At 38.6% G+C, this 24,839-nt stretch overlaps 1 protein-coding gene across 1 annotated transcript in view; it reads left to right on the top strand.

Moving 5' to 3' along the window:
* csmd2 (CUB and Sushi multiple domains 2) overlaps nucleotides 1–24,839 on the top strand; it is a 317,300-nt gene that overhangs the window by 274,389 nt on the left and 18,072 nt on the right. Inside the window, exons 47-58 of the mRNA XM_055218930.2 lie at nucleotides 2,253–2,441; nucleotides 7,639–7,785; nucleotides 11,501–11,689; nucleotides 12,761–12,946; nucleotides 14,170–14,364; nucleotides 14,709–14,882; nucleotides 14,997–15,170; nucleotides 15,258–15,431; nucleotides 17,452–17,640; nucleotides 19,213–19,386; nucleotides 20,533–20,715; nucleotides 24,138–24,314. Coding sequence (XP_055074905.1) covers nucleotides 2,253–2,441; nucleotides 7,639–7,785; nucleotides 11,501–11,689; nucleotides 12,761–12,946; nucleotides 14,170–14,364; nucleotides 14,709–14,882; nucleotides 14,997–15,170; nucleotides 15,258–15,431; nucleotides 17,452–17,640; nucleotides 19,213–19,386; nucleotides 20,533–20,715; nucleotides 24,138–24,314 — 2,151 coding nt within the window. The remainder of the gene's footprint in view (nucleotides 1–2,252; nucleotides 2,442–7,638; nucleotides 7,786–11,500; nucleotides 11,690–12,760; nucleotides 12,947–14,169; nucleotides 14,365–14,708; nucleotides 14,883–14,996; nucleotides 15,171–15,257; nucleotides 15,432–17,451; nucleotides 17,641–19,212; nucleotides 19,387–20,532; nucleotides 20,716–24,137; nucleotides 24,315–24,839) is intronic.

The raw sequence follows: 24,839 nt of genomic DNA, 5'->3' as shown, positions 1-24,839 counted from the left end.
CTTGAACTGTCATTGTTAGAGGAGCATTTTTGACATGCCTTTTTCTCTTCTGTCAAGATCTGCCGCCAAAACTGTTGTTTACATTCAACCAATGACAGTCCATTTCAAAGTGGATTTGGGGATAAGGGCGACCCGAGGGAGTTAATTTTGCTATGCAGGCCTGGGAAGATGAGGATTTTGCCTGGATATTCAGTTTAGAGGGTCACGCTCTTTTTCGTTTTGTTCGGGTTTAGTATTATACTGTGAGCTTTTTGCGCAGATCTCGGCTTGGTGAGCAACTGGCGATGTCTGGTGCACAGGGTTTACTTTATTCTTTGCAATATAAAAAATGGATATACTGACAGCGCAAATATTAACAATACACCCTGTTATGATTTATAAAATATCAGCCGCCTTACAGGTAACAGCCGGCTTTCAAACAGCTGAACGCACGACCAAATAAACATCCGTTACACCCACATGCGCACTTTAAAGAATGTTATTTGTGAGCGCAAGCACCAAGATCCACAGATGTAGGTTATTGGTGGTATATTTTTTACCTGAACGCATTATGCTTTATGCAGTACTGATAGACTCAAGACGTTGATACGCACCAATGATAATGTTTGTCCTCCAATGAAATCACACTCACATTTTATGTTACCTTAGAGGCTCTGCAGTAAGTCCCAGGGCTCCTATATTTTACCCTCATAAAGGAAGCGTGTCAAAACAGCAAGCAACTGCTATATCATTCCTGCATATCTGCCCGAGCTTTGCGCAGACACCGTGGACGGCCACAATAATGTATGCAAGTGTGATATATCTATGTATCTATTTCGAAGCAACTTTACTAATTTAATTATTGTCACCGAAGCGATTTAGTGGCCTGTGAAGTAATGTAATTACAAGAATAACTTTTCTGACGTCTGACACATGAAGCTGGACATTGCACATCATGCGTGAAATTATTGCTTTGATGAATGTCCATCATAATAAGCGCGCAGAGCCGTGGGTTTAAATGTTGGCCAATTAAGGTGCTAAACCAGTTGCTAAGCCCAATTAAAGAGGCTAAATATAGAAACGCATCTGGATCTCATTATTTATAGGGTTTAAGCAAACTGACGCACTCCATCAATATTCAGATAAGCAGGGGTGATCAATGAGATTAGCTGGTCTCGGAAAACGAGAGCCGCCTATTCTTCTCCGTTGTGAAAATCTCAACTCGATCATAAAGTATTTACGCCAGCAGGGCTCCGAAGCATCAGTGCATTTATTTAGCAAGATGAGTAATAGAAAATCCATATTTCATATCCGAAACGTAAGTGTCATAAATATTTGATAATAACAATCCCCCTGCCTTATGCCAGGTTTGCTTCCGTACATTCCGTATGTAGCCGCTCATCCGTGACATCCACGTCATGCCAAAGAAATGGCACAAAAATAATAGAATTGTGTCGGAGATTAGGCTTTATCCATTTTTGCTGTCATTGGATTCTTACTTTGTATGCAGACTGCTGCAGAGAAAATAAGAGTCAGGCTTCCGAGATTTGAGCGAAATGCCTGTGAAGGGGCGCTGCGTAGCGCCTGATAATTCAAGGTAAAATGTGGGGAAATGTCACCGTGAGCCCCATAGGAATATCAATGATTCAGAGCGATGATGTCGTGTGGCAACAGGCTGGCTTCATGAACCATGTGAGCAGCAGTGATCAATGTTGTCTGGGTTATGATGGACCGGCTCAGGGTGCTTTGGATTATCATCGACCCGCATTTGGACCTTTACCGTAGATGTTTACTGTATCCATACATGTATAGAATAGGACTTGATTCTCAAATTGGTCAGTGATTTATTTGCTGCCAAAATTAAATTTAGCTATAGATCTGTTGCTGTTCCTTTACAGTGGCTCGGTAGGTAAAGCATTCTGTTAGCAGCACAAAAATCACAGGGTTCGATTTCCAGGGAACCCACATACTGATAAAATAAATACTTTGTAATGCATTGTAGGTTAAACGTGTCTGGCAAATGCACAACTGTAATCTAATGTTATTATGTGTAGTTTTCTTAAATCAAAGTTTTCTTTCATGTGTTCTTTGAGTAATGGTGTATAATGGTTCACAAGGTAGCTTTGATGGTCAGAATTTGCCTGTAACTAATCTTACTGTTTTGCACCATTGCTAGCATAACTGATGCTAAAACCCTTTCCTTTTTTAATTTATTATAATCAATGGATTATAATGTATAGAGCTAAACTAGCTTTTCTTTCTTCTTCTCACAGTTACCTGTCCCATGAACGAAGTGCTAACAGCCTCTACGGGTATAATCCTAAGCCAGTCACCGGGTAGCAGTCTACCCCACTTTGAGTCCTGCTCATGGGTGGTAAAGGTGGATTCAGGTTACAACATTACTTTCACCGTTGAACACTTCCAGACCAGCAGACAGTTTGATGAGCTTGAGATATTTGATGGTGAGAGATGTTTATTTACTTTATACTGTAATAAATCTAAAGAGCTTTTCTTGGTCTTTATGGCATAACAACAACAACAACTGTTTAGAATTGTTATTATAATTATTATATTATTAATTGTAATATTATATGTGTTATTATTATTATTATTATTATTATTATTATTATTATTATTATTAATCATAACAATAATAATATTATTGTTATATTTATTATTATTATTATTATTAAGAATAATAATAATAATTATTATTATTATTATTATTATTATTATTATTTATTAATCATAACAATAACAATATTATTGTTATTATTATTAAGAATAATGACATTATTATTATTATTATTATTATTATTATTATTATTATATGTATTGTATTTGTTATTAGTTTAAATAGGTGATAAGTATAATTGTATATAATTAACACAATTTATTAAGGTTTTTATTTTTGATATTGCGATGAAATCTGAGAACGATATTGAATTGGATTAAAACATAACAGCACTGACGCTGGTTCGGATGAGCAGCGAGATGCTTTCCTTTTCTACTCTTTCCAATACAATTACTGACATCCACTTCACAGACCACCTCGATGTATTGAGCAAGAGAGAAATTTGTAGAGGGGCCAATAGGGATGACCCCTGCTTTGACTCAGTGTAAACCCTTTGTAGACGGCAAAAGAAAATTGCTTTAGCCAGAAGGGGTCTGTTCAGGGCCATTCTTAGGTCAGCGGCTATGCTGGGGTCAAAGTGATCCTATTTAGACTTAGATTAGGAACTAGATTAGAGGTCAGATGGGCCAGATGACACACATGAAGAGTCATCGCATTTAACACGTCAATACAATGGACCATAAGTATAGACAAGACATACAACTTTCAAATAAGGAAAAAAAGAACTAGAAGGAAAAATTATTAAACAATAGATTAAATGGCCGTTCACATTATTACGATAACTATAACAATAAATATATTAGAGTCCACATTATAACGATATTTCTTGTAATAAAAACTTTTGCAATTGTGTACATGTCACTGAATATGTAAATATGCTGTTCTTGTTGCATTTACAAAGCGGGTAACCAGTAGATGTCCTCAACACGCTGCGTTTCATATAAGTCTAAACAGAGAATTTAGTTTGTGTAATCTAAGTTAATATCTTACCTTTTGGCATAGTCAGTCTGGTAGGAAAAAAACATGACGTAGTGAATTTCACAGTGCATCAGCGCTGGATACCTGAGGTAATTTTATGTTATCGACCTCTGCATTGAGCTTTTCCACTGTCATTTCAAGTGCGCGTGCACTTGAAGTTCAAATAGATTCGATTGGCTGTCAATGGTTTATCGTTCATCAGGTGGGAAAAAAATCGCCCAAAAAGTGACCCCAATGATATCGTTCATTTGTATTTTTATTGTTATAGTTATGGTGTAAACTCCACTTTTGTCTTAGAATTATTATTATTATGATTAATGTTATTATTACTGTGAACGGCCCTTAATACATAAAATAAGATAATGGCAAATAGAAATAATATTTATATAGTATTTACTTCATTTATAGTAACAGCTGAGGATTTCTGATGCAAAACCCTCTAGGTACGACTGACATGTTTTCTTTTTTATATCAGGCTTTTATTTTTAGGTTCAGACAATTCACTTTAATGGCAATGAAAAGGTCAAAAAGAAGTCACTTTAATAATTGTATTTGAATTTAACAAATTTGACTCTCCTTCACTGCAAAACTGCATGCAAGTTTTTTTTTTTGGCAAAAAGCCACTTAAAAATAATCCACTTCTTTGGACAAGACATGGTAAACAGTTGCAAAATCACTTAAGATGCAACTACACTTTAGGGGGCACAGTAATCCATATGACTGCCACACAGTGTTGCATTTGGGTCCAAGTCCTCACAAGTGACCCAAGTTTGAATGTGATTCACAGAAAAATCTGCGTGGCATTTAGCAAATTTTGCCCAAAAACTGTATTTTTAAATGGCCTGAGGTGGGGATTTGAAGCAAAAATATTAAATGAACATATAATAAATGCAGAGAGAATTCGGTCATTACAAGGCTTTTAGAGGCTTTTGCATCTGATCTCAATTATAATTATAATTTTAAAAACAATTATTGTGAAATTTTCTTATAAACATGTGAAAACTCAAAGCTGTGTTGTGCTACGCATCCTTGAGAGTGACAAAGCGCTTCTGCTGGTGTGCATATCTGAGTGTCATCCAGGAGCAGTGCGAGTTAGTCCCAAGGGGAGCCGGCACGCTCGATGCCGATTATCCTTTCAACTCGCATCACAACACCAAGCAGATTTCACTTTTCACAACATGCCAAAACCAGACAGATCGTACCAGATCCCCTCACCTCCCTGCAGCTCGGCTGAGACCCCACTGTGACATCTGCAGTAACCTTTAATGCACGCAGGCCACTTTGAGCTGAATCAGAGTTGAGTTGACCTGAAAACGCCACCGGTGGAGTTTTTGAAAGGAATGCTGTCGTTCGGCATTAACCACGAAAAACTGGAATAACTGTTGTGACAGAAATGCATGGCAAATGACCCAGTGGCTTCACTGCTGTTGCGAAACATGCCAATTCAGAGTTTGTAAGATATTTGTCTACTGATAGTGGCTGTACGTGATAGAATTAAAATAAAAAAATCCTGATTTCCTGAAAAATGTCATGATTAGCTGTCTAGTAAAGTAGGAAACCGTATTGAGTTCATTTAAACTAAATATACCTTGATGATCTCATATGTAAAGTGTTCAGATATAGTTTCATATGTTTGAATTTACAACATTAACTTTTTATGTGCTGTATGTAGGCTATTTTACAAATCCCAAATTCAAGACTCATGACTTTCATAAGACCGAAATACATTATTAATATCACAATACATGTGTAATAAAGCAATAAGCTCCAAGAATCAGTGGGTTACCAGTGCTTTTTATAACAGCTAAGGGACGTTATTCGCGTCGTGCCTAAACCCCCTTAGCTGTTATAAAATGCACTGTAACCCCACTGATTCGCAGGGGGTTATTGCTTTTATAAAACGGTTACTTCATATGTATAACGTTAGCAGGATTTTATAAAATAAAACACAAATAAGTTGTAATTATATTAGTACAAATATTACTCTTCCGCCAAACAAAGTACAACCCCAAATCAGAAAAAGTTGGGACACTGTAGAAATTGTGAGTAAAAAAGTAATGGAATAATTTACAAATCTCATAAACTTATATTTTATTCACAATAGAATATAGATAACATATCAAATGTTGAAAGTGATACATTTTGAAATGTCATGCCAAATATTGGCTCATTTTTGATGTCATGAGAGCTACACATTCCAAAAAAAGTTGGGACAGGTAGCAAAAAGAGGCCAGAATGAATTTGAGTTTTATCTTTATTGATGAGATGACTCAACAATATTTATTGCCATTTATCTGGATATCGCCACAATTGTGCAATTGTATACAAATTAAAAATATGATTAAAGACTGTGGTGTTTATTTTCATAAATCAGTATGCAGCAACAGTGGCGCAGTGATACCTATGTAATGCGGTCCTAACCGTGGGTTTACCAGGGTATTTTATCACGGCTTAGAACGCGTTTCAACCAATAAGAATGTAGAACCAGAACTGCCCGTTTTATAATAAAGGTTAATAAATATCTCCGAACAAACATTGAAATTTCAGGTTGTCAAACATACACATCTGTTGTGAGATTATTCTGGATACGAAAAACAGGAAACACTTTACAATAAGGTTGTATTTGGTAACGTTAGTAAATGCGGATCAATATAGTTTTTCAGCATTTACTAATCTTTGTTAACGTGAATAATGTCAGTACCGTTATATATGTTAGTTCATGGTGCCTTAACTATTATTAACAGTTACAACTTTGAATTTTAATAATAGGGGAGAACCGGAGCGAAAGTAACACGGGACGAAAGTAACAAAGCGATCTCCAAGCCGTGTTAACATTTGACAAAGTTGACAAATATTGCGTTATTTCGTCACCGTTTCACGTGTTTAGGTCCGGAAAGCTGTTTTCAACCATGATAACTGTAAGTAAATTCCTAAAGCGGTCATTTTTTTCTTTTACTGTAACACGTTCTGTTTCTCTTTTTATATGTTACATCAATGGTTTTCAAACTGGGGGCCGCGAGATGGTGCCAGGGGGGCCCCAGTTTTATGACATTTTATAAAATAAATTAATTTATCATGAATTCTGTGCAATGAAACCTTAAAAAAAATAAGACTACTAACCAACAGCACTGCTTCGTATCATTTAATATGTTTGTTTAATCAAAAGTTGAGTTTTAAAACAGTTTCTTGTCATAAATTTTCTTTGGGGGGGCCGTGAAGATATGCGTGTACACAAGGGGGGCCGCACGCAGAAAAAGTTTGAGAACCACTGTGTTACATTACTGATCAATCTACAAGTTATTTAGTGACTTAACATATCCTGAAGTTTGACTTCTCAGAGTTTTCAAAATAAAAGTAAATCGAGTTTAAATGGCAGGAGTTCCTGTCGGGACGGAAGTAACAATTGTTGTATTATATAAAAAAATTATATTATTATAATTTGATTTAATTTTATAGTGTTCAAACTGTTCAATTTTTTTATTTTCAACAATTCGTTTGTACTGTCGGGTTGCTTTTGAAACATTTGATAAAACTGAAATTTAAAATGAAAATGTAATTGCATTATTTTTTGCAAAGATAAATTACAAAATATGTTTGCAGTTATATGTTAACAAGGTCACAGTCATGTATATTTACTAAAACTTAGTCTAACACAAAAATCTATCTTGTTTTGTTGTGTTACTTTTGACCGACCTGTGTGTCACTTTGCGCTACTTATGTTCAAAGTGAAATTATACTTAAGTTGTTTTGCATTTGAGTTGGTATTGATAGACCACACCTGTGAGTTATTGACCACAGCAAAAATATATATTTGTCTTTAACATTATCTTTTTAAAATTATGTTTTACTGAAAACGTTTGCCCCTGCTCTCCTCTATAGTAAATGCTGAAAATAGCATAAACATTAGTAAATGCTTTAGAAGTATTGTTCATTGATAGTTCATGTTAGCTAAAGCATTTACTAATGTTAACATATATAACCTTTTTGTAAAGTGTTACCAAAACAAAACATTTTTATTATGTCTATGTTCACTGTTTTACCCACAGGTCCCTCAAGACAGAGTCCACTGCTTATATCTCTGAGTGGAAACTATTCATCTCCCCTCAGTATCACCAGCTCCTCAAACAGAGTTTTTCTGCACTGGTCCTTCGATCATACCTCGAGCCACAAGGGTTTTCGTATTCGCTACTCAGGTGAGGATTCAGATTCATCATCTAAACACTTAAGCTCCGGCAGACGATGCAGAATTGCATATGGATTTCCTCAAGCCATTGTTTCTTGCACCGCTGAGCTGCAGCGCTTCTAAAATGATATTTTTAAGTTCAGAGTTTGTAGCCTGAATTTAATGAATCTGAACCTGATTGAATCTGTCAGAGTTCCTGAATTAACATGCGACTTGCTTGCTGACTTGAGGTTTGTGACCGCGTGCAGTTAAACATACACATTCCCAAAAGAGTTTAGTTACAATTAAATGTATTTTAATTTAAGAAATATTAAAATAATGTTGTTTGGTTTACAGCTTGTTTGGCATGTAGCTTGTGGCTTCATCAAAACCTGGTGCTTTCTCAAGTCATGCAATGGCATTATTGTAAATGAGTTATGAATATTTAAAAGGTTTCCTTATGCTCCCAATCATTAGTTTTTGAGAACACACACATCTTTGTCTCACTCATCAGGCTCGGTCTCATGTCATCAGCTTGTTTTGCTTCCCTCGCTCCCTCCTCGCATGATAGATTTTTGATATAGGGCCGCGTGACAGTCTGAGTTCGCGGCTGCAGCACACCTAGGTTTCCCTGCTCAATATGGTTTTCCTTCTGTAGCAATACCTCAGTGGGAAAAAAACAGATGGCGGGACAGACATAAAGCTTTGCACTGTTTTCTTTCCTAATCCATCTTTTATCTCCACAGACTGTAGCAAGTCCCACTTCTTGCACACACACACAAACATGCACATTGTTTTTTTACGGTTTGTAGTGACCATTTAATGTACACTGAACTTTCTGTCCTGTCTTAATAACCGATGACAGATCCGATTTTGTGTTAAAGGTTGAAGATTGACAGCAATAACTTAGTGAAAGAGAGACCAGCAGAATGAAAGTTTGTTTTCATTTATTCATTATTAACTGCATAGCTGTGGGTTGTGGGTCTTAGCTAGGTAGTGAACAACGGTATGGTCAAATTTTCACTAATATTTATCTTATGGCCAGTCCTATGTAACCAACAAGTAGCATACGTAACAAAAACTACCCGCAGCACTCTAAACCATATAAAGGGTTAGTTCTTCCAAAAATGAAAATAATCACCCTCATGTTGTTCCAAACTCGTAAGACCTCCGTTCATCTTCGGAACTCGGTTTAAGATGTTTTATATTTAGTCCGAAAGCTTTCTGACCCTCCATTGAAAATGTATGTACGATATACTGTCCATGTCCAGAAAGGTAATAAAAACATCATCAAAGTAGTTTATTTGACATCAGTGGGTGAGTTAGAATTTGTTAAAGCATCGACAAAACATTTTGGGTTTAAAAATAACAAAAATTATGACTTTATTCAGCATTGTCTTCTCTTCCGGGTCTGTTGTGAATCTCCATTCACCACACTGCAGTGACGCTGCTGTACGACACTGCTGACGTGTTATCTGGTGCGCCCGAGCTTTGTTTACAATCTAAGGGAGACGCACACTGTATTCAAGCTATTCTACATTGTTTGTATTTCGGTATTGCAATATTTTTTAAAACAGTGTAAGTGTGCATGCCGCATATGTCCTAATCCCTCAGACTGTAAACGAAGCTTGGGCGCACCAGATAACACGTCAGCAGCATTGTACGTCATCGGCGTCACTGCATTGTGGTAAACGTGGATTCACAACAGTCCCGGAAGAGAAAACAATATTGAATAAAGTCTTCAACAAATTCTAACTGACCCACTGATGTCACATGGACTACTTTGATGATGTATTCATTACCTTTCTGGACATGGACAGTATACCGTACATACATTTTCAACGGAGGGTCAGAAAGCTTTCGGACTAAATATAAAACATCTTAAACTGTGTTCCGAAGATGAACGGAGGTCTTCCGAGTTTGGCACGACATGAGGGTGAGTCATTAATGACATAATGTTCATTTTTGGATGAGCTAACCATTTAAAACCATAAGTGGGAAATGTATCCTTGTAAAAAAGATTCAGGGTTATTTTCAACCCAGTATTTAGTCAGATAGGGACAAAGCCAATCATACATTTGACCCAACAATGGGTTAAAAGAATCCAGCATTTTGAATTAAAACAACCCAACATAGGTTAAATTACAACCGTACGGGTTGGGTTTGTCCCTTTTTGACCCATCGCTGAGTTGAAAATAAATGTACGTGTATTTAAAATTCACATTTTTCTGTTATGTGAAATCTGCACTGTTATTACTGATGAGATAAAAGACTGAAGACATTTTCGGCCACAGTGTTGTTAATAGAAACCCAAAGTTTGTCTCTTGAAACCCAAGGATTTACCCTTGCATCACAGTTTCTACATCTTTTCATTATTCCTTGTCTGACACTGCGTTACAATAGCTTTCACTCTTTTCATCATTTCGTGTGAGGAACTAAAACACAGGGGCCTTTCACACAGTACTCAAACAAAATGTTAAATAAAATTTAAATGTAACTCAATCTTACATTTAAGTTTTTCACATATATAAAGCGACTTGAATAAGAAGGTATTTCATATTTTGTCTAAGGAGCCAACAATAAGCATTAGACTAACTTTATCATGTCAGTCAGTACAGAAACACTTGCTAGCTAATATATGGTGCTTGACTAAAATGAGCATTTTTTATTTTTTAATGATATTTAAATGGATAATTACAGTATTTGCTATCCCTTAACCACCCAACTCCACTTTAATTTTAATATTCCCAATATTAAAGGTGAAATTATATATGAATATTTTTAATTATAGTGATACTTTTGTTAATTAAATAGTTCAGGTGGTAACTTGCTATTACAAAGAGCAATTATACATGCCTGTCTATTTCCTCATTTCTTTCCTCTCTGATTCCTTAATACTTCATTTAATCCCATGCCCATATCAATTAATTCCCTCTTTTTATTTAATCTGCACCAGGAATATCCAATATCTGATCTCATTTGATATTACAGATTGTTGCCTGGCTTGAATACGGCAACTCTGTATAAGGACTCATACAGTAGCTGTGTTTTGAATTACCATTTAGACAGAAAAACAACATGTGTACACACATGGATAGATCTTCATTATTATTATTATTATGTATCCTTAATGGTCTTTTGTGATTTCCCACAGCACTCGAGTACAGGAAATCAAATTCTCATTTGTTGTCTCTGTAGAGAAATTGATTTTTAACAATAATGCAAACCTTGCAAGTCATGCCTACCTTAAGCTCGAGCAATAAATGCTAGTACAGTATCCCCTGGTTTCACAGACAAGTCTTAAGGGTAAAGTCCTGGATTAATCTAAACCCTGTCCGGGGAACTGCCCCAAAATGTTTAATTCTAATACTGTACCTCTATGATTTTGACATAGAATTAAAGCTTGTACTTGTGATTTATTTCAGAGAAGTGCACTGGCTGTGTTCATTTGATTCGTGGCTTAGAACTTTTCATTGAACACTTTCTTAAAATCCTTATGGAGAAAATGTATAGGGAAAAGTACTTCTTAAACGAAAGCCTCTGAAGAAGTGGGCGGTCCCTGTTACTCTGTTCAATATTGTAGATCTTTTTAATCAATCCCCTGCTCCCGTCTGCATTAATATTTGCTATTTCCAGTCAACAGGATGAGGAATTGAAAGGGAATGAAAGATGCCTTGGACCAGACACAGCACGGATGAATGTGAGCTTAACTTGACTAGTTGTGTTTACGTTTGTGTCTGCTTTAGCGGCGTACTGCAGCACCCCAGACCCTCCAGTGAATGGTTCAGTACACAGTCAGACAGGCACGAAGCTGGGCAGCACCTTGCGCTTTAGTTGTGACCGGGGCTTCAACCTGATTGGCCAGACCACCGCCACCTGTACCCGTACCCCGCAAGGCATTCACCAATGGAATGCTCCGGTGCCACTGTGCCAAGGTAAGTCGGACCAAAGTCTGGTGCTTATCATCTTCCACCCCTTCTTGACTCAAGCCCCCCCCACCCAAGCCGCCATCTCTGTACTTTCGGTGAAGGACCGGGAGGCTAATTCTGTATTCCATCAATGTTTAACGCATTGCTGCATCTGTCAGATTGCTCATCACAATAAATGGGAGCCATAGCTGCGAGAGTATTGCTAATGTGCTGTCCGAGGGGAGAGCCTTCTTAGAAAGAGGCAGTTAACATTCGGGACCACCACGGTGTCCAGGGTTTTCCAGTCTACCAAGCATTGCGTTTCATCACCTCTCCCTGACTAACAAGGGGCGTTGCCCGTGAGAGAAGCAGATTTCAATTTGACAGGAACGGTGCGAGATGCCTCAGGCCAGAAGACTCTGAGCTCTCCCTTCGCTCTGTTACAGTACACCAAGGTTGGCTTTTAATAGTTGAAAGTATAATTCAATTGACCCAGGGCCAGTGCAAAATTGAGTGTTATGCATATGTATATATTATACATCAATCCATTGAAAAATGGAGATAAAATAAGCCATTGTGCTACAGAGGACTGTTTTGATGTAGTACATTTGTAACCACAAATGCAATGACTATAGACCTTAAACTGGCAATTTTGTTATGTAATGCAATGGCATTTATCCATTTTTAAGTGCAGCTTCAGTGTCCAGTTACAGATCCTCCATTCATTGTGTGTTGTTTGCGTCATTCTCTGGTTACCGCCAGCAGCTGTAAATGATGCTGAAAACATCAGGTTTTCTGCAGCCAATGCCCAGATGTAATCTTCATCTTGGGTTGAGCCCATTGCTTGCTAGCCACTCTTGTTTACCTTTCAAAAACCACTGCAAGCTCATATTTGCACAGTCACACGCTGCTTGCGGTGTGTGCTCACTGAGTGTTTACAAAGATGCAATGCAAGCAAACATGCTGATCATAGCACATCTGACGCATGCCGTGTGTTAATGCCGCCTTTGCAGTCTAATAGATTTCTAAAAAGAAACATACAGATTCCTCTGGGTTTTTTTTTGCTTTCAGAATTCAATGTCTTTATCTCTTTTGCAGTTGTATCGTGTGGGATGCCCATCGCTCCGGTAAACGGGACTGTCATAGGGCAGCATTTCACTCTCGGCTCTAGGGTCACATTTTCTTGTAACCCTGGCTTCCGATTGGCCAACGCTCAGCCTGTGTCAACGGTTTGCCTAGAATCAGGGAGATGGAGCCCGATGGAGACCCGCCCTCGTTGTGTCCGTAAGTTCATACGGTCAACCAAAGTTGATTTAAAAAGTCCATCAGTTTGAGATCAGTGTTAATGTTTTGTTTGCAATGGTTGATAACAAGACAAAATGCAGTGTATAGCTGAATTCTTTTTAAAATTATTTTCGAATTACAAAATATCCTGTCTGGGACTATGTTAAATATTTGGGATTTTAGTTTTAATACTTATGCTCTGCAGTATAATTAGAATTTTTGCAGAATTGGGCATGCCTGCATTTAAAAGAGTCATCTACCCACATACTTTGGAGTAAATTTATAAAAATTGTCTTATTTTACAGAAAACTTTGTGTTCCACAACTATTATAATTTGATGATGCAGTTTTGGTCCTGTTTGTGGGTCTGCAGGGTTTAAATCTTAAAGAGAAAGTTTTAGGATTGGGCAAAATTGTACTTTTTTACTTTAAACTTTAATCTTTCTAAAATTGCTATAGTAAAGTATGCATTTTTCGATTCAACTTTGCTGCGTAGATGATATGTAAGGAATAATTAACAAAGGGCCGTTAAATTTTTCGAAAATAATGCACACCCAAGCTGGTAATGCGGCATGACGTAAAGTGTGCATTATTTTCTCTTATACCATGGTTACCACAGACATTGCTCTGGCGGTTATTTTAAGATATTTAACAGGTCAGGTTTGCGTTTTGCAGAAAAATAATCAACACCTGTGAAACATTTTCAACCAATCAGAATAAAACATTTAACAGCCCTGTGGAATCATTTGTAATAATAAACAATGTACTGAATTAGAAACATTCATGCAGTGTTTTCACTAGTGGTCCCAAACTTTTAAACCCTTGTGTTAAGGGGTCGCACACCGGACAAGAAGCCCAGAGACAACTCGGAGGTATCGTACACCAGAAGTGCACATTAAATAGCGCGAGCTTAGTCATATAGCGTCTACTTCAAAATGCAAAATATACTTTAGCAGCCAATGTTAATCGCTAACGATTTGGGACAAATATTATGTTTTTTAATGTTAAATTATGTGAGTGGCATTTGTGGCGCAACAGGGATTTGAGCAGCGTCCTGAGTCACAGCGCCCGCTGCCAGGGGCCGCCGGTGTGCGTACATTCATAGAAAATAATGTGTTCTGTTTTAGATTCATGACTCAGCGCTGCGCATCTTGTCCAGTGTGCGACCCCCTTTAGGGTTAGAAATTTTTTGGTCTAAAATTTTAACCCCCATCTCACTTTCAGCTGTGACCTGCCCTGACATCAGCCACTCCACAGTGGATCATGGGAGATGGAGACTTATTTACGGCATGCAAAATAAATATGAGGCCATGATGATGCTGACATGTGACCCTGGATATTTCTACAAGGGTCAAAGGGTCATCCGCTGCCAGGCTAATGGCACCTGGGATTACCCTGAGCCTAGGCCGTCCTGTGAAAGTGAGTGTGCTTGTATCCCTCTTCAATATACATAACCTATAGTTCTTCACAAAAGACTGCAGTATGCATAGTAGATCTTATAATCTCCCCCAAAATACAGATCAGTGTTACTGTTTTTCTAAAGCAGATCGGTTACAGATTAGTGAACCATGGTTCACATTGAGACTACATGGTCTGGACTGATTTCTTTCCAGGCCAAATAATTTCTTCTATGTTATTATATATTTATAGGGTTTTATTTGTTTTTATATATATATATATATATATATATATATATATATATATATATATATATATATATATATAATGATTACTAACATAATCCTTATTTAAATTTGACCCAGTCATTTCCTGTGGAGAGCTCGGAACACCTCCGAATGGGAATAAAATAGGAACGTTGACCGTGTACGGAGCTACAGCTATTTTCTCCTGTAACACGGGTTATACACTGGTGGGCTCCAGAGTAAGAGAGTGCATGTCCAATGGCCTGTGGAGTGGAGCTGAGGTCCAATGTCTATGTGAGTGTTTTCACTTCACTTTATATAGGTCAAATTAGACTTCTGCATTTAGAAATTGACTCTGATAACCACACCTTTATTTGCTGTAAACTTTACAATGTGCTTCTTCATCAGCTGGACACTGTGGCACACCAGAGCCTATTGTGAACGGTCAGATCATTGGAGAGAACTACAACTACAGAGGCAGCGTCGTTTACCAGTGTAATCCCGGATTCAGGCTGATCGGTGTATCCGTCCGCATCTGCGAGCAGGACCACCGCTGGTCTGGGAAGACTCCTGTCTGCATTCGTAAGAAATGCAATATTAATAATAATTTTCCAATGTAGGTGCAATAATCATGCATGCTATATTAACTGTTGCTGTGATGTCGTGTAGCTATCACCTGTGGACATCCAGGCACCCCTGCTAATGGTGTGACTCAGGGAACGCAGTTTAACCTCAATGACATTGTGCGGTTCGCCTGCAACCCCGGTTATGTTCTGCAAGGTGTCGTCAAATCTCACTGTCAGCTCAATGGCCAGTGGAGCAACGCTCTGCCCAAGTGCAAAAGTAAGTTCTGCAGCTTCATCAGAGCCAATCCAAAGTGTGCATGTGTATGTGTGTGTGTCACCTAAACAGGGAGTGTGAGTAAGGCTGTGTGTTGCTTTAAAATTTTCATTTTGAGCTTGACTGCTCTATTCAGCTCAGCATGGTTCAGAACAAGAGCACATTGTGTTATATGTAGTTCTCATTCAATAATTTACTAACTGAATGTAATAAAGGACTTAAAATAAGAGTTTTATTTTAAGAGCCTGAAAATAAGGTCTGCATATATACTGTACTGTAAACAGCTTTACTCTTTTTTTTATAAATTTTGAAACTGTTCCCGGTAAGGTCGTGTCTGCGGTGACAACTGATTAACAGCCGACAGCTCATCACATGTCTGTATGAGACCTTATGACCTCATGTGGTTTGTTCGCAAATGCTGACCGAAAATGCATTGGTTTTGCAATGTACTTTATTATCATAATCCTAATATGTTTATTTGAGGTCTCATACAGTAATTGGTAATCTGTATAATCCTATATAGATGCCAAATGGGACGTAATTACCCCGTAAGATGCAAATACACAGAAAGAGTATACCTTTGATTACCATTGATCTGATTTATCCCCTAAATAAAGTTTAAAGCATTTCCCGTCCTCTCAACCCTTCCTTCTCTTTATATTATAAATGTGTGTTTACTGTGACTAAGGAAGTTGAAGTGGTCTGATGATATCAGTCACGGTCTCCTCTCCATCATGGCCTATCATTAGCACGGAGCGTGGGAAGGAGCACGCTTAATGGCACAAAAGGAGCTGGTAAAAAATGCCGGGGCTCCGAGCTGCATCAATAATTCAGTAGGCTTCTGTGCAGCCTTGCTAATCAGCACCAATTTGTGTCTGAGTGAGCCACTTCTATCTCCAAAATGGCCTCCTAAACCACACAGATAAGTTGGTTAGACTCATATCGGCAGATAATTGAACCACCTCTCCGCAAAATTGCCACTGGCCGCCAGGAGCATCAATTTTGGTATTGAATTATGCCCGGCACAAATAAACTCTTTCTTTCTTTCTTTCTTTAATTATTTTTTCTTTCTCTTCAGTATTTTCAGTTATTAATAGGGTTATCATTGAAAATGGTTTTGGCTGGCCCTGCGAAAAGCTATTAAAGGCATTAGCATGCATTACTTCCCTGAAAGTCTAATGCTGTTGACAAGCAGCCCCTATTGGAGAGGTTTTAAGGAACGCTGCTGGACATATTCAGCACAAGAAACACTCTTAAGTCTAATAAGGAAGTCTGTCTTTTTATTTGGGTTCATTGTTTTCCCGTAACCATACATAAAAAGTCACCAGAACTGTTTCACTAAATATTTGCTTTAAATTATTTAGAGTTTTTTTTTTAATAGTTTAAACATTACTCACCTTCCCACTTTGGCCAGAGCTATTTTTACATTGAACTATTATTTAGTTTATTTTGCTTTTCTTCCAGTATGTGAACCAATACAAACATCTGCTGGCTTCAGCCTCGATTGCTTCTCTCCATTTGGGTCATATCGAACACACCGCCCCCTATTTTTGTCTCTGCTCTCTTTGTCTCCATCTCTGCTTTTCGATCTTTTATCTCTGTCTGACCCCAGTTCATGTCCTCAGCCTGTCTTTACACCAGACACCGATGACGCAACTCTTTGCGTTTATTGGGTTACAGATATAAGCAGACATTTATCATGTTCTGTCTATTTGGGGGTTTTGCGTTTATGGTGAGTAGCTTAAATTTGCAAATTTAAGCACATTAAGTGTCAGGCTAAACTGAATTTTGTGTGTTTATTGAAGAAAACGCAGGTATGTGCACTAAAATACTGCATGCTTAAGTGGCACAGCACGTTAATGATATTGCCCCTGTGTGTTTAGTGGTGACTTGGTGGAGAGGGGAGATGGATTGGTTGGATATCCCTAATCTTCTGTATTTCTCACATCGTTCAATCATGCATTTCTCTGAAGAGTTTTCGCGGTGCTATTTTTCATAAGTTGTTCTCTCTCTCTCGTCTCAGTTGTGAACTGCACTGAACCAGGTCATGTTGAGAATGGTGTCAGACAGGTCCTGCCCAGCGGGCCTCATCGTTACAGTTTCCAGACCGCAGTAACATACAGCTGTAACCCTGGATACTACCTGCTGGGCACCAGCACACTAAGCTGTCAGGGAGACGGCACCTGGGACCGTTCCCTACCCATGTGCCTATGTGAGTGGGGATGTCAAAAGTACTGCTAAGTCGATATAACAACTGTAAAAAATACCTTCTACCTTTTTTCTACATTGTTGGTTATCCTGAGAACAGACTCTGAATGGCTAGTGTTTAATTTGATATTGACTGGACTTTTGAGCCATAAACCCATAAATCATTTAAGGATTAGTCAAATAATTTTTTTTTAAGAAAAAAAAATCCAGATAATTTACTCACCACCATGTCATCCAAAATGTTGATGTCTTTCTTTGTTCAGTCGAGAAGAAATTATGTTTTTTGAGGAAAACATTCCAGGATTTTTCAAATTTTTATGGACTTTAATGGACCTCAACACTTAACAGTTTTATTGCAGTTTAAAATTGCAGTTTCAAAGAAGTTTCTAAATGATCCCAACCGAGGCACAAGGGTCCCATCTAGCGAAACGATTGTCATTTTCGGCGGGAAAAATGAAAAGTATGCACTTTTAAACCACGGCTTCTCGTCTTCCTCCGGTCGTGTGGCGCACCAGCGCGACCTCACGTAATCTGTCAAAAGGTCACCGATGACATATGCGAAACTACGCCCCAGTGTTTACAAGTGTGGAGAAAGAGGACCGTTCCGACGTTGTTGTATGTGGAATGATACTAATTAATGTCTTTGTGTCAGGTTATTGTTTAAAATGGTCCGCAAATGTCATTTCAAATATGTAACATGTGACCTTTCTATGTCATTACGCAATTACGTGAGGTCACGTTGGCTCGACACACAGCCGGAGAAAGACGAGAAGTTGTGGTTTAAAAGTGCTTTTGTTTTTCTTGCCAAAAATGACAATAATTTCGCTAGGTAAGACCCTTATGCCTTGTTTGGGATCATTTAAAGTCCTTTGAAACTGCAATTTTAAACTGCATTAAAACTGTTAAGTGTTGGGCTCCAATAAAGTCCATTAAATGAGAAAAATTCTAGAAAGTTTTCCTCGAAAAACATAATTTCTTCTCGACTGAACAAAGAAAGACATTAACATTTTGAATGACATGGTGGTGAGTAAATTATCTGGATTTTTTTTTTTTTTTTAAGAAAATTGACTAATCCACCACCGTTTTTCAATATTTTACTAAGTTCTTACCTCAACTTAGGCAAATAAATACATACCTATCTTTTTTAAATGTGTGCACTTTTAATCTTTGTACAGCGCCTTGTGAATGTGTTAGCATTTAGCCTAGCCCCATTTATTTCTATGGCTCCAAACAGGGATGAATTTAGAAGCCACCAAACACTTCCATGTTTCCCTATTGTTGCATGAGTAGTTACACGAGTAAGTATGGTGGCAGAAAATAAAACTTTAGGCGCTGTACAAAGATAAATGTGCACGCATTGAAAAAAGATAGGTCTGTATTAATTCATCTAAGTTGAGGTAAAAACATAGTAAAATATTGAAAAACTGTGGTCTTTTCCTTTAATATGCTAATTTTATAGCCTATTTGTAACCTGTTTACAGTTTTCAATAATTAAATCATTAAATCCAACATAATGCATTGTGGGTAATGTTTGCATTCCATCAAAACTTTCTTAACTTTTATCCCTCTGTCACAGTGGTTCTCTGCGATCGTCCCAGCTTGCCTCCATACGTGCAGATTTCGGGGGACAGGCACACGGTGGGATCCGTTATCCGCTTCAGCTGCATGGGCCAGCGCACCATTGTGGGCAACACCACCCGCATGTGCCAGCTGGACGGCCAGTGGAGCGGCTCCCTGCCACATTGCTCCGGTACATGCTTTACCTTTAAGCCAGCAGTTGTTTTTTTGCATTCGAGACGACACCGTCTCCGAGGTCTCGTAGGCGTGCGAGATGATGAATCAAAGCCCACATCGGCAGGCAGTAATACAATATTGCCATCTAGGCAGCGCCTTGAAGGGCGAGGTTTTTGTCCCTCCATAAACTGCTTTAATCTTCTCATACTGGGCTCTGAGACAAAGACTCCCACATGCCTACCAGGTAATGAGCTGCCCTGCTCCACTATAAACACATCAGTCTTTTGCAGCCATCCTATATGCCAGAAGAGCCTCATCCCTTGCTATAAAACCACTGACAGGTTAATATCACAATTCATAACATTCATATTTCTTATAGATTGCACGGTTTCTTTCTGCCGGCTGTCAAAAACTGCATTCAGCTTTTTTTGTAAAGAGCCTTTTACACACCCTGTGGATAATAAGCACCCTGTCACTGTGAGTTTGTGAAAATGATATATTGTATAAATAGTAGTTATATTTTTTTTATTTACTTCAGCCTCGGCTTAATTCAGCATTTGTGATTGTTTGTTGAGCATCACAGAGGCACGGAGCAATAGAAAGATCATTTGTAAATGGATCAAAAATAAGAGGATTTGCAATGCGGCGTCTGCATTACGAGCAGGAAAATTAAAGAAAATGTTCTGTCCCTTGTGCTTTCTCATTCCGAGTAAATTATCACCTAACCCAAGCCGCCGCAATGCCCCTTTTTATATCTCCTTGCATGGTCTACCGCAGAGAGTTGTTCAATAAATATGAATGAAATTACTCATCATCTTGTGTAAATCTTGGGTTAACCTCTTTAAATAAGATCTTAATGTGATAGAGCAAGTTTGAAAGTCCTGCGGGGTGTCTAGATGATAGTTTTCAAGTCATTTGCTGTCAAAGGATCTAAATTGGGCTGGCTTAAAGGGAATTTTTAGGTGCACACTGACAGCACACATAACTATTTCCAGGTGTTCGTAATAGGGCAGGTGCATACTGAGCCAAAAACGCTGAATGTCAATGGTTTTAATGGTTTGTGTCAGATTTAGAGTTTTCAATAAAATAACAACGTTACCTGCATACATTTTGCTTCAGGCATTTTTGTCCTTTATCATATTGTATATGTTTCTTTTTTTAGGGGATTTGGCTGGTATGTGTGGGGACCCTGGTGTACCGGTGCACGGGATCCGTCTGGGAGAAGAGTTTTCCGTTGGGAACGTGGTGCGATTCAGCTGCGAGTCTGGCTACATTTTGAAGGGCTCCTCTGAACGATCCTGTCTGGCCAACAGGACCTGGGTGGGCATTCAGCCTGAGTGCCACGGTAAGAAAAATGAAACCTGGGTGGCTGTGAAGAACGTGGTGGAATGTAGGTGATTAATCACTGTGCCTCGGGAAGACTGTACGAATCCAAAAACAGTATGCTAATGCCTCAGACAGGGAATTATTTGATTCCGCACGCAAATTCCCAAGCGTCTAAACTTTGTGCAGAATAGGAGAGAGATTTAGAAAAGACAGACAAAGATAGAAAGAGGCTGGTGGGTTATTTTCTTCTCTCCTGATTGGTTCCCTTCTGTTCTTTTTGTGTTTTCAGCTATAGCTTTGTAGTGGTTTGGTACACCTGGGGTGTACACATGTTAGAATTGTTCACACTGTGTTTTTTTACGATCATGCTCGGCACTCTCAAGATGATGAATGTGGGGTCCCCACTGGTCTACTGGACATTGCTGTGTTCTCACTTGTTTTTGTTTTCATTTTCTTGTCTTTTAAAGTGGATTGGTATTCTGCTCATGATGTTTGTTTGAAGTATCTGCAGACTCAAACCAGAAATAAGCCAGGTTAATTAAATCCCAGGTTAATTACCAACCTGATCTCACAAATTTCCGTGAAATAGTCACACATTATTTTGCATGGCATTGTCACGTATTTCCACCATTTTACGTGCCCGTGCCACGCATTTCTTTTCCGTGTCAGTTTCGTGTATTGGTTAATTAACTGTTTTTCCTATTTTTAAACAATTGTCGCTACGGTTTGGGGTTAAATTTGCTGTTTGCATTAGGATGTCACTTTAAGTATTGGTTTATACTATTTTTTCATATGCTTTTTAAACAATTGTCGCCTGACATTAGGGTTAGAGTTGGGTTTGGGTAACGATGTCATTTTATGTACCAGAAAGTTATTCTAACCCCAAAACTAAGTGACAATTGTTAGAAAATAGGAATAACAGTTGAGTAACCAATACGTGAAACTGACACGGAAAAGAAATGCGTGGCACGGGCACGTAAAACGGTGGAAATACGTAACAATACTACAAAAAACTGAGCAAAATAATGCGTGACTATTTCACGTATTTGTGAGATCAGGCTATTATTTACCCATGTTAAGATGCTCTCTTATCCTTACATCACTTTTTAACCCTATTTATTTTATCTTACATCTTGTTAACAATCACCCAGAAAGGATTTTTTTATTACAATGCACATTGCCCTCAAAATGCATTTTACCTCACGAATGCACTTGGCTGTGTGTGCGCCTAAGTATATATTTTTTTGTATTGATTTGACCCCGGGGCTATCGTAATTTACGTTAATTCAGCAAACTGTGATGTCTTAAAAGCTAGATGCTCGGAAAAATGCAGATGACTTGAGAGAACAAATCAATAAATGCCTAAATACTTGCTTATAAATGTACATTCTCAACACACAGTATAAACGCATTGTGTAAGTGAAGTGCAAAAGGGATCAAACAGACTTTTACATTCATGTCCTTGTTACAAAAAGTCAGGTTTTCATTGGACAGGTGTCAGGATGCCCGCTACCTCTATACCTTGAACAAAACTACAACAAAAATCTTACCACCTCCGAGGTTGAGTCAGAACAACACAAACATGATTGGTGCCAACAGCAATCCTTTTCGTCCTACACTGCAAGAAAAATAAATGGTCCTAAGCTGTCACTGGGGCAGTCAAAGGTTTTACCATTTATTTACAGATATGTATACATTTAGTACCACTTTTGGTATCTTTAAGGTACTAGTACGCACACTTTGGTGCCAATATCTACCTCTGAGGTACTTATATGAACTCTTTAGGAACCTTTTTTGAAAGGGTTCTGCCCCAGTCACAGCTACAGTTGGGACAATTTTTTTTAACCTGACAGTGTACCGAGTTAACTGATGCTAAGGGCATTAAAACATTGAAACTGAAGGAATTTAGAAGCCAACGTTATTTCCCTTATAGTTTTTTTTTATAGTTATGTTAATCATTTTGCTAATTGTAAAGTCCGTGGTAGAGGTCTTCGGGTCCATAGAAATGTACCTGACACGAAATGACCCGAATCACTTTATACCCGAACCCGACGTGCATACATTTTTTATTTTTTTTATGGGGATTATAAATATATATGTATATACACACAGATAAGTAGATTAGACGGGGACAGCTAGTGATCGTTGGTCTGACATCGGCTGGGCATCACGTTGAAGGAAGGCTAGTAGATCAGTGGCGTGATGACCTCAATGGCAGCCGGAACGGGGTTTGTTAGTCCCATTGTCCTCGGGAATGAGGACAAGACAGGGAAAGAGAAACAAAATCCTATTAGCGTAGGGGCCGTTCACATGTAATGCAAGTGTCACACAGTATTGTGGTTTATAATATGCTTGGTTCCAGATAGGCTAGCTATTGCGGCTTAAGTATATTACCCAGACGAGTTATGTGAATGTTTTTTTTTTCTGGACACGCTAACTATAGCGGGATAAGTTCATTTACTAGTCAAATTATGTGAATGCTTTGTTAAAGAGAAATATCTTTAGTTAAGACTTAAATTGATCGACTGTGATCTGATTTCCGAACGTTTTTTGTCAAATCATTCCAGGGCTTATTTATATTATATAAGACATGACCTGACAAAAACTCAAGCACAAGCGCTTCTGGCAAAGGACTCAATGCACACGAGAGATCTTCTCGGGTCTGTTGGGTAAAACATGTTCATTTCAAATTACCAGAGGCCGCAAATATTATACCCGACACGTCTCCGAGGCACACATGAAACTTTTAGACCTGAACTCGGATCTCGGATCAGACCTCGGGTTTTCGGATCTAAGTGGACCAGTGAAGATCTTTAGTCTCTGGGGTTTAGGGTAATACCGCTGAATGTATTTATTTTATTGATTATACAATATACAATTTTCATATTGCTTAATTAGTGGCGCCCTGAGATAGTATGCAAGGTCATGGTTTTGATCCTCAGTGAACGCACATACTTATAAAAATGCATTGTGTGCATAAATGTAAATCATAATGTACAGTTAAAACACTGGCCATACGATTTCTAATGTAAAATCTGGGTCCGATACACTGAGATGTCTGTTTCCAGGTATGTGCTGTGCTTGAGATATCTGTTTCCTGTTGGCAGGTCTCCAATGTCCAAATCTCTTGCCCATATTGGTGGCATCCCTGGTTGTGTGTGCCCACCTGCTCTTTACTGGCACACACCCATGAATAAGCTCCATCTGCCTTGTCCTGGGGCAGAGGAGCGTCTAATATACAAGACCTCCCGCAGTAAATGTGCTTATGAATTAAATGCTCAATTAACAAATAACTAAAGAGCTAAAGAGGGCCACTGTCACGTGACACAGCCTCATTGTTCTTAGCACAGAGCTTGGCTTTGTTGAGAATTGCACACTCACCACATATTACATCCAGCATGTATCTCATTTGATGTTTTGTTGTTCTTGTGTTCCTCACAGTGGTCTCCTGTGGCAACCCTGGCACTCCTCGCAATGCCGTTATCAAGTTTCATGATGGATTCATGTTTTCCCGCTCTATCACCTATGCCTGCAGAGAAGGATACTACTCCACTGGCTTGCTTACCCGTCATTGTACGGTCAATGGCACGTGGACGGGGGATATGCCGGAATGCACAGGTGCACCATGAACACCTCCCATTAGAGACTGGATGTCTGTGTATATATAGCTATAATAGTATACCTTAAATTTCCATTTCTTCTGATTTTTAAGTGGCTTTAGGAAGTCACATTCTTACTTTAGAGATTTTCCAGTGTTGCCCTAAACTGATCATGCTCTCGAGGAATTCAGTGGCTCTCGAGGTCGCACCTCAATCGGTTTAGTTCGCATGAAGCTTTTTGAAACCAAGTGTGACAGGACTTAATAATGTGGAACAGTGTTTAGTATTATCCCAACTTAGGACACAAGCTGATCAGAGACGTCTGCATAGCAGGCCTGTGTTGGAGAGATAGAGACCGACCCTGTCCCCCCACTTGGCAGCAGCCCGAGTTACTTGCCCTGCTCATAAAAACACAATGCACACTGGTCAGCCTCTGAGCAAATGGAAGTCACGTGCAGACGTTATGGCTTTGGACACATTGGTCTTCTTTGGCACAGAGCAGGTGCTCGTGGCATCACGCTACAGGAAGTGACTAGAGGAAAGA

Source organism: Misgurnus anguillicaudatus, chromosome 20 (assembly GCF_027580225.2).
Source record: "Misgurnus anguillicaudatus chromosome 20, ASM2758022v2, whole genome shotgun sequence".
Lineage (NCBI taxonomy): Eukaryota > Metazoa > Chordata > Actinopteri > Cypriniformes > Cobitidae > Misgurnus > Misgurnus anguillicaudatus.
The sequence above is the reverse complement of the archived record's forward strand: the minus strand, read 5'-3'. Positions and strand labels throughout refer to the sequence as shown.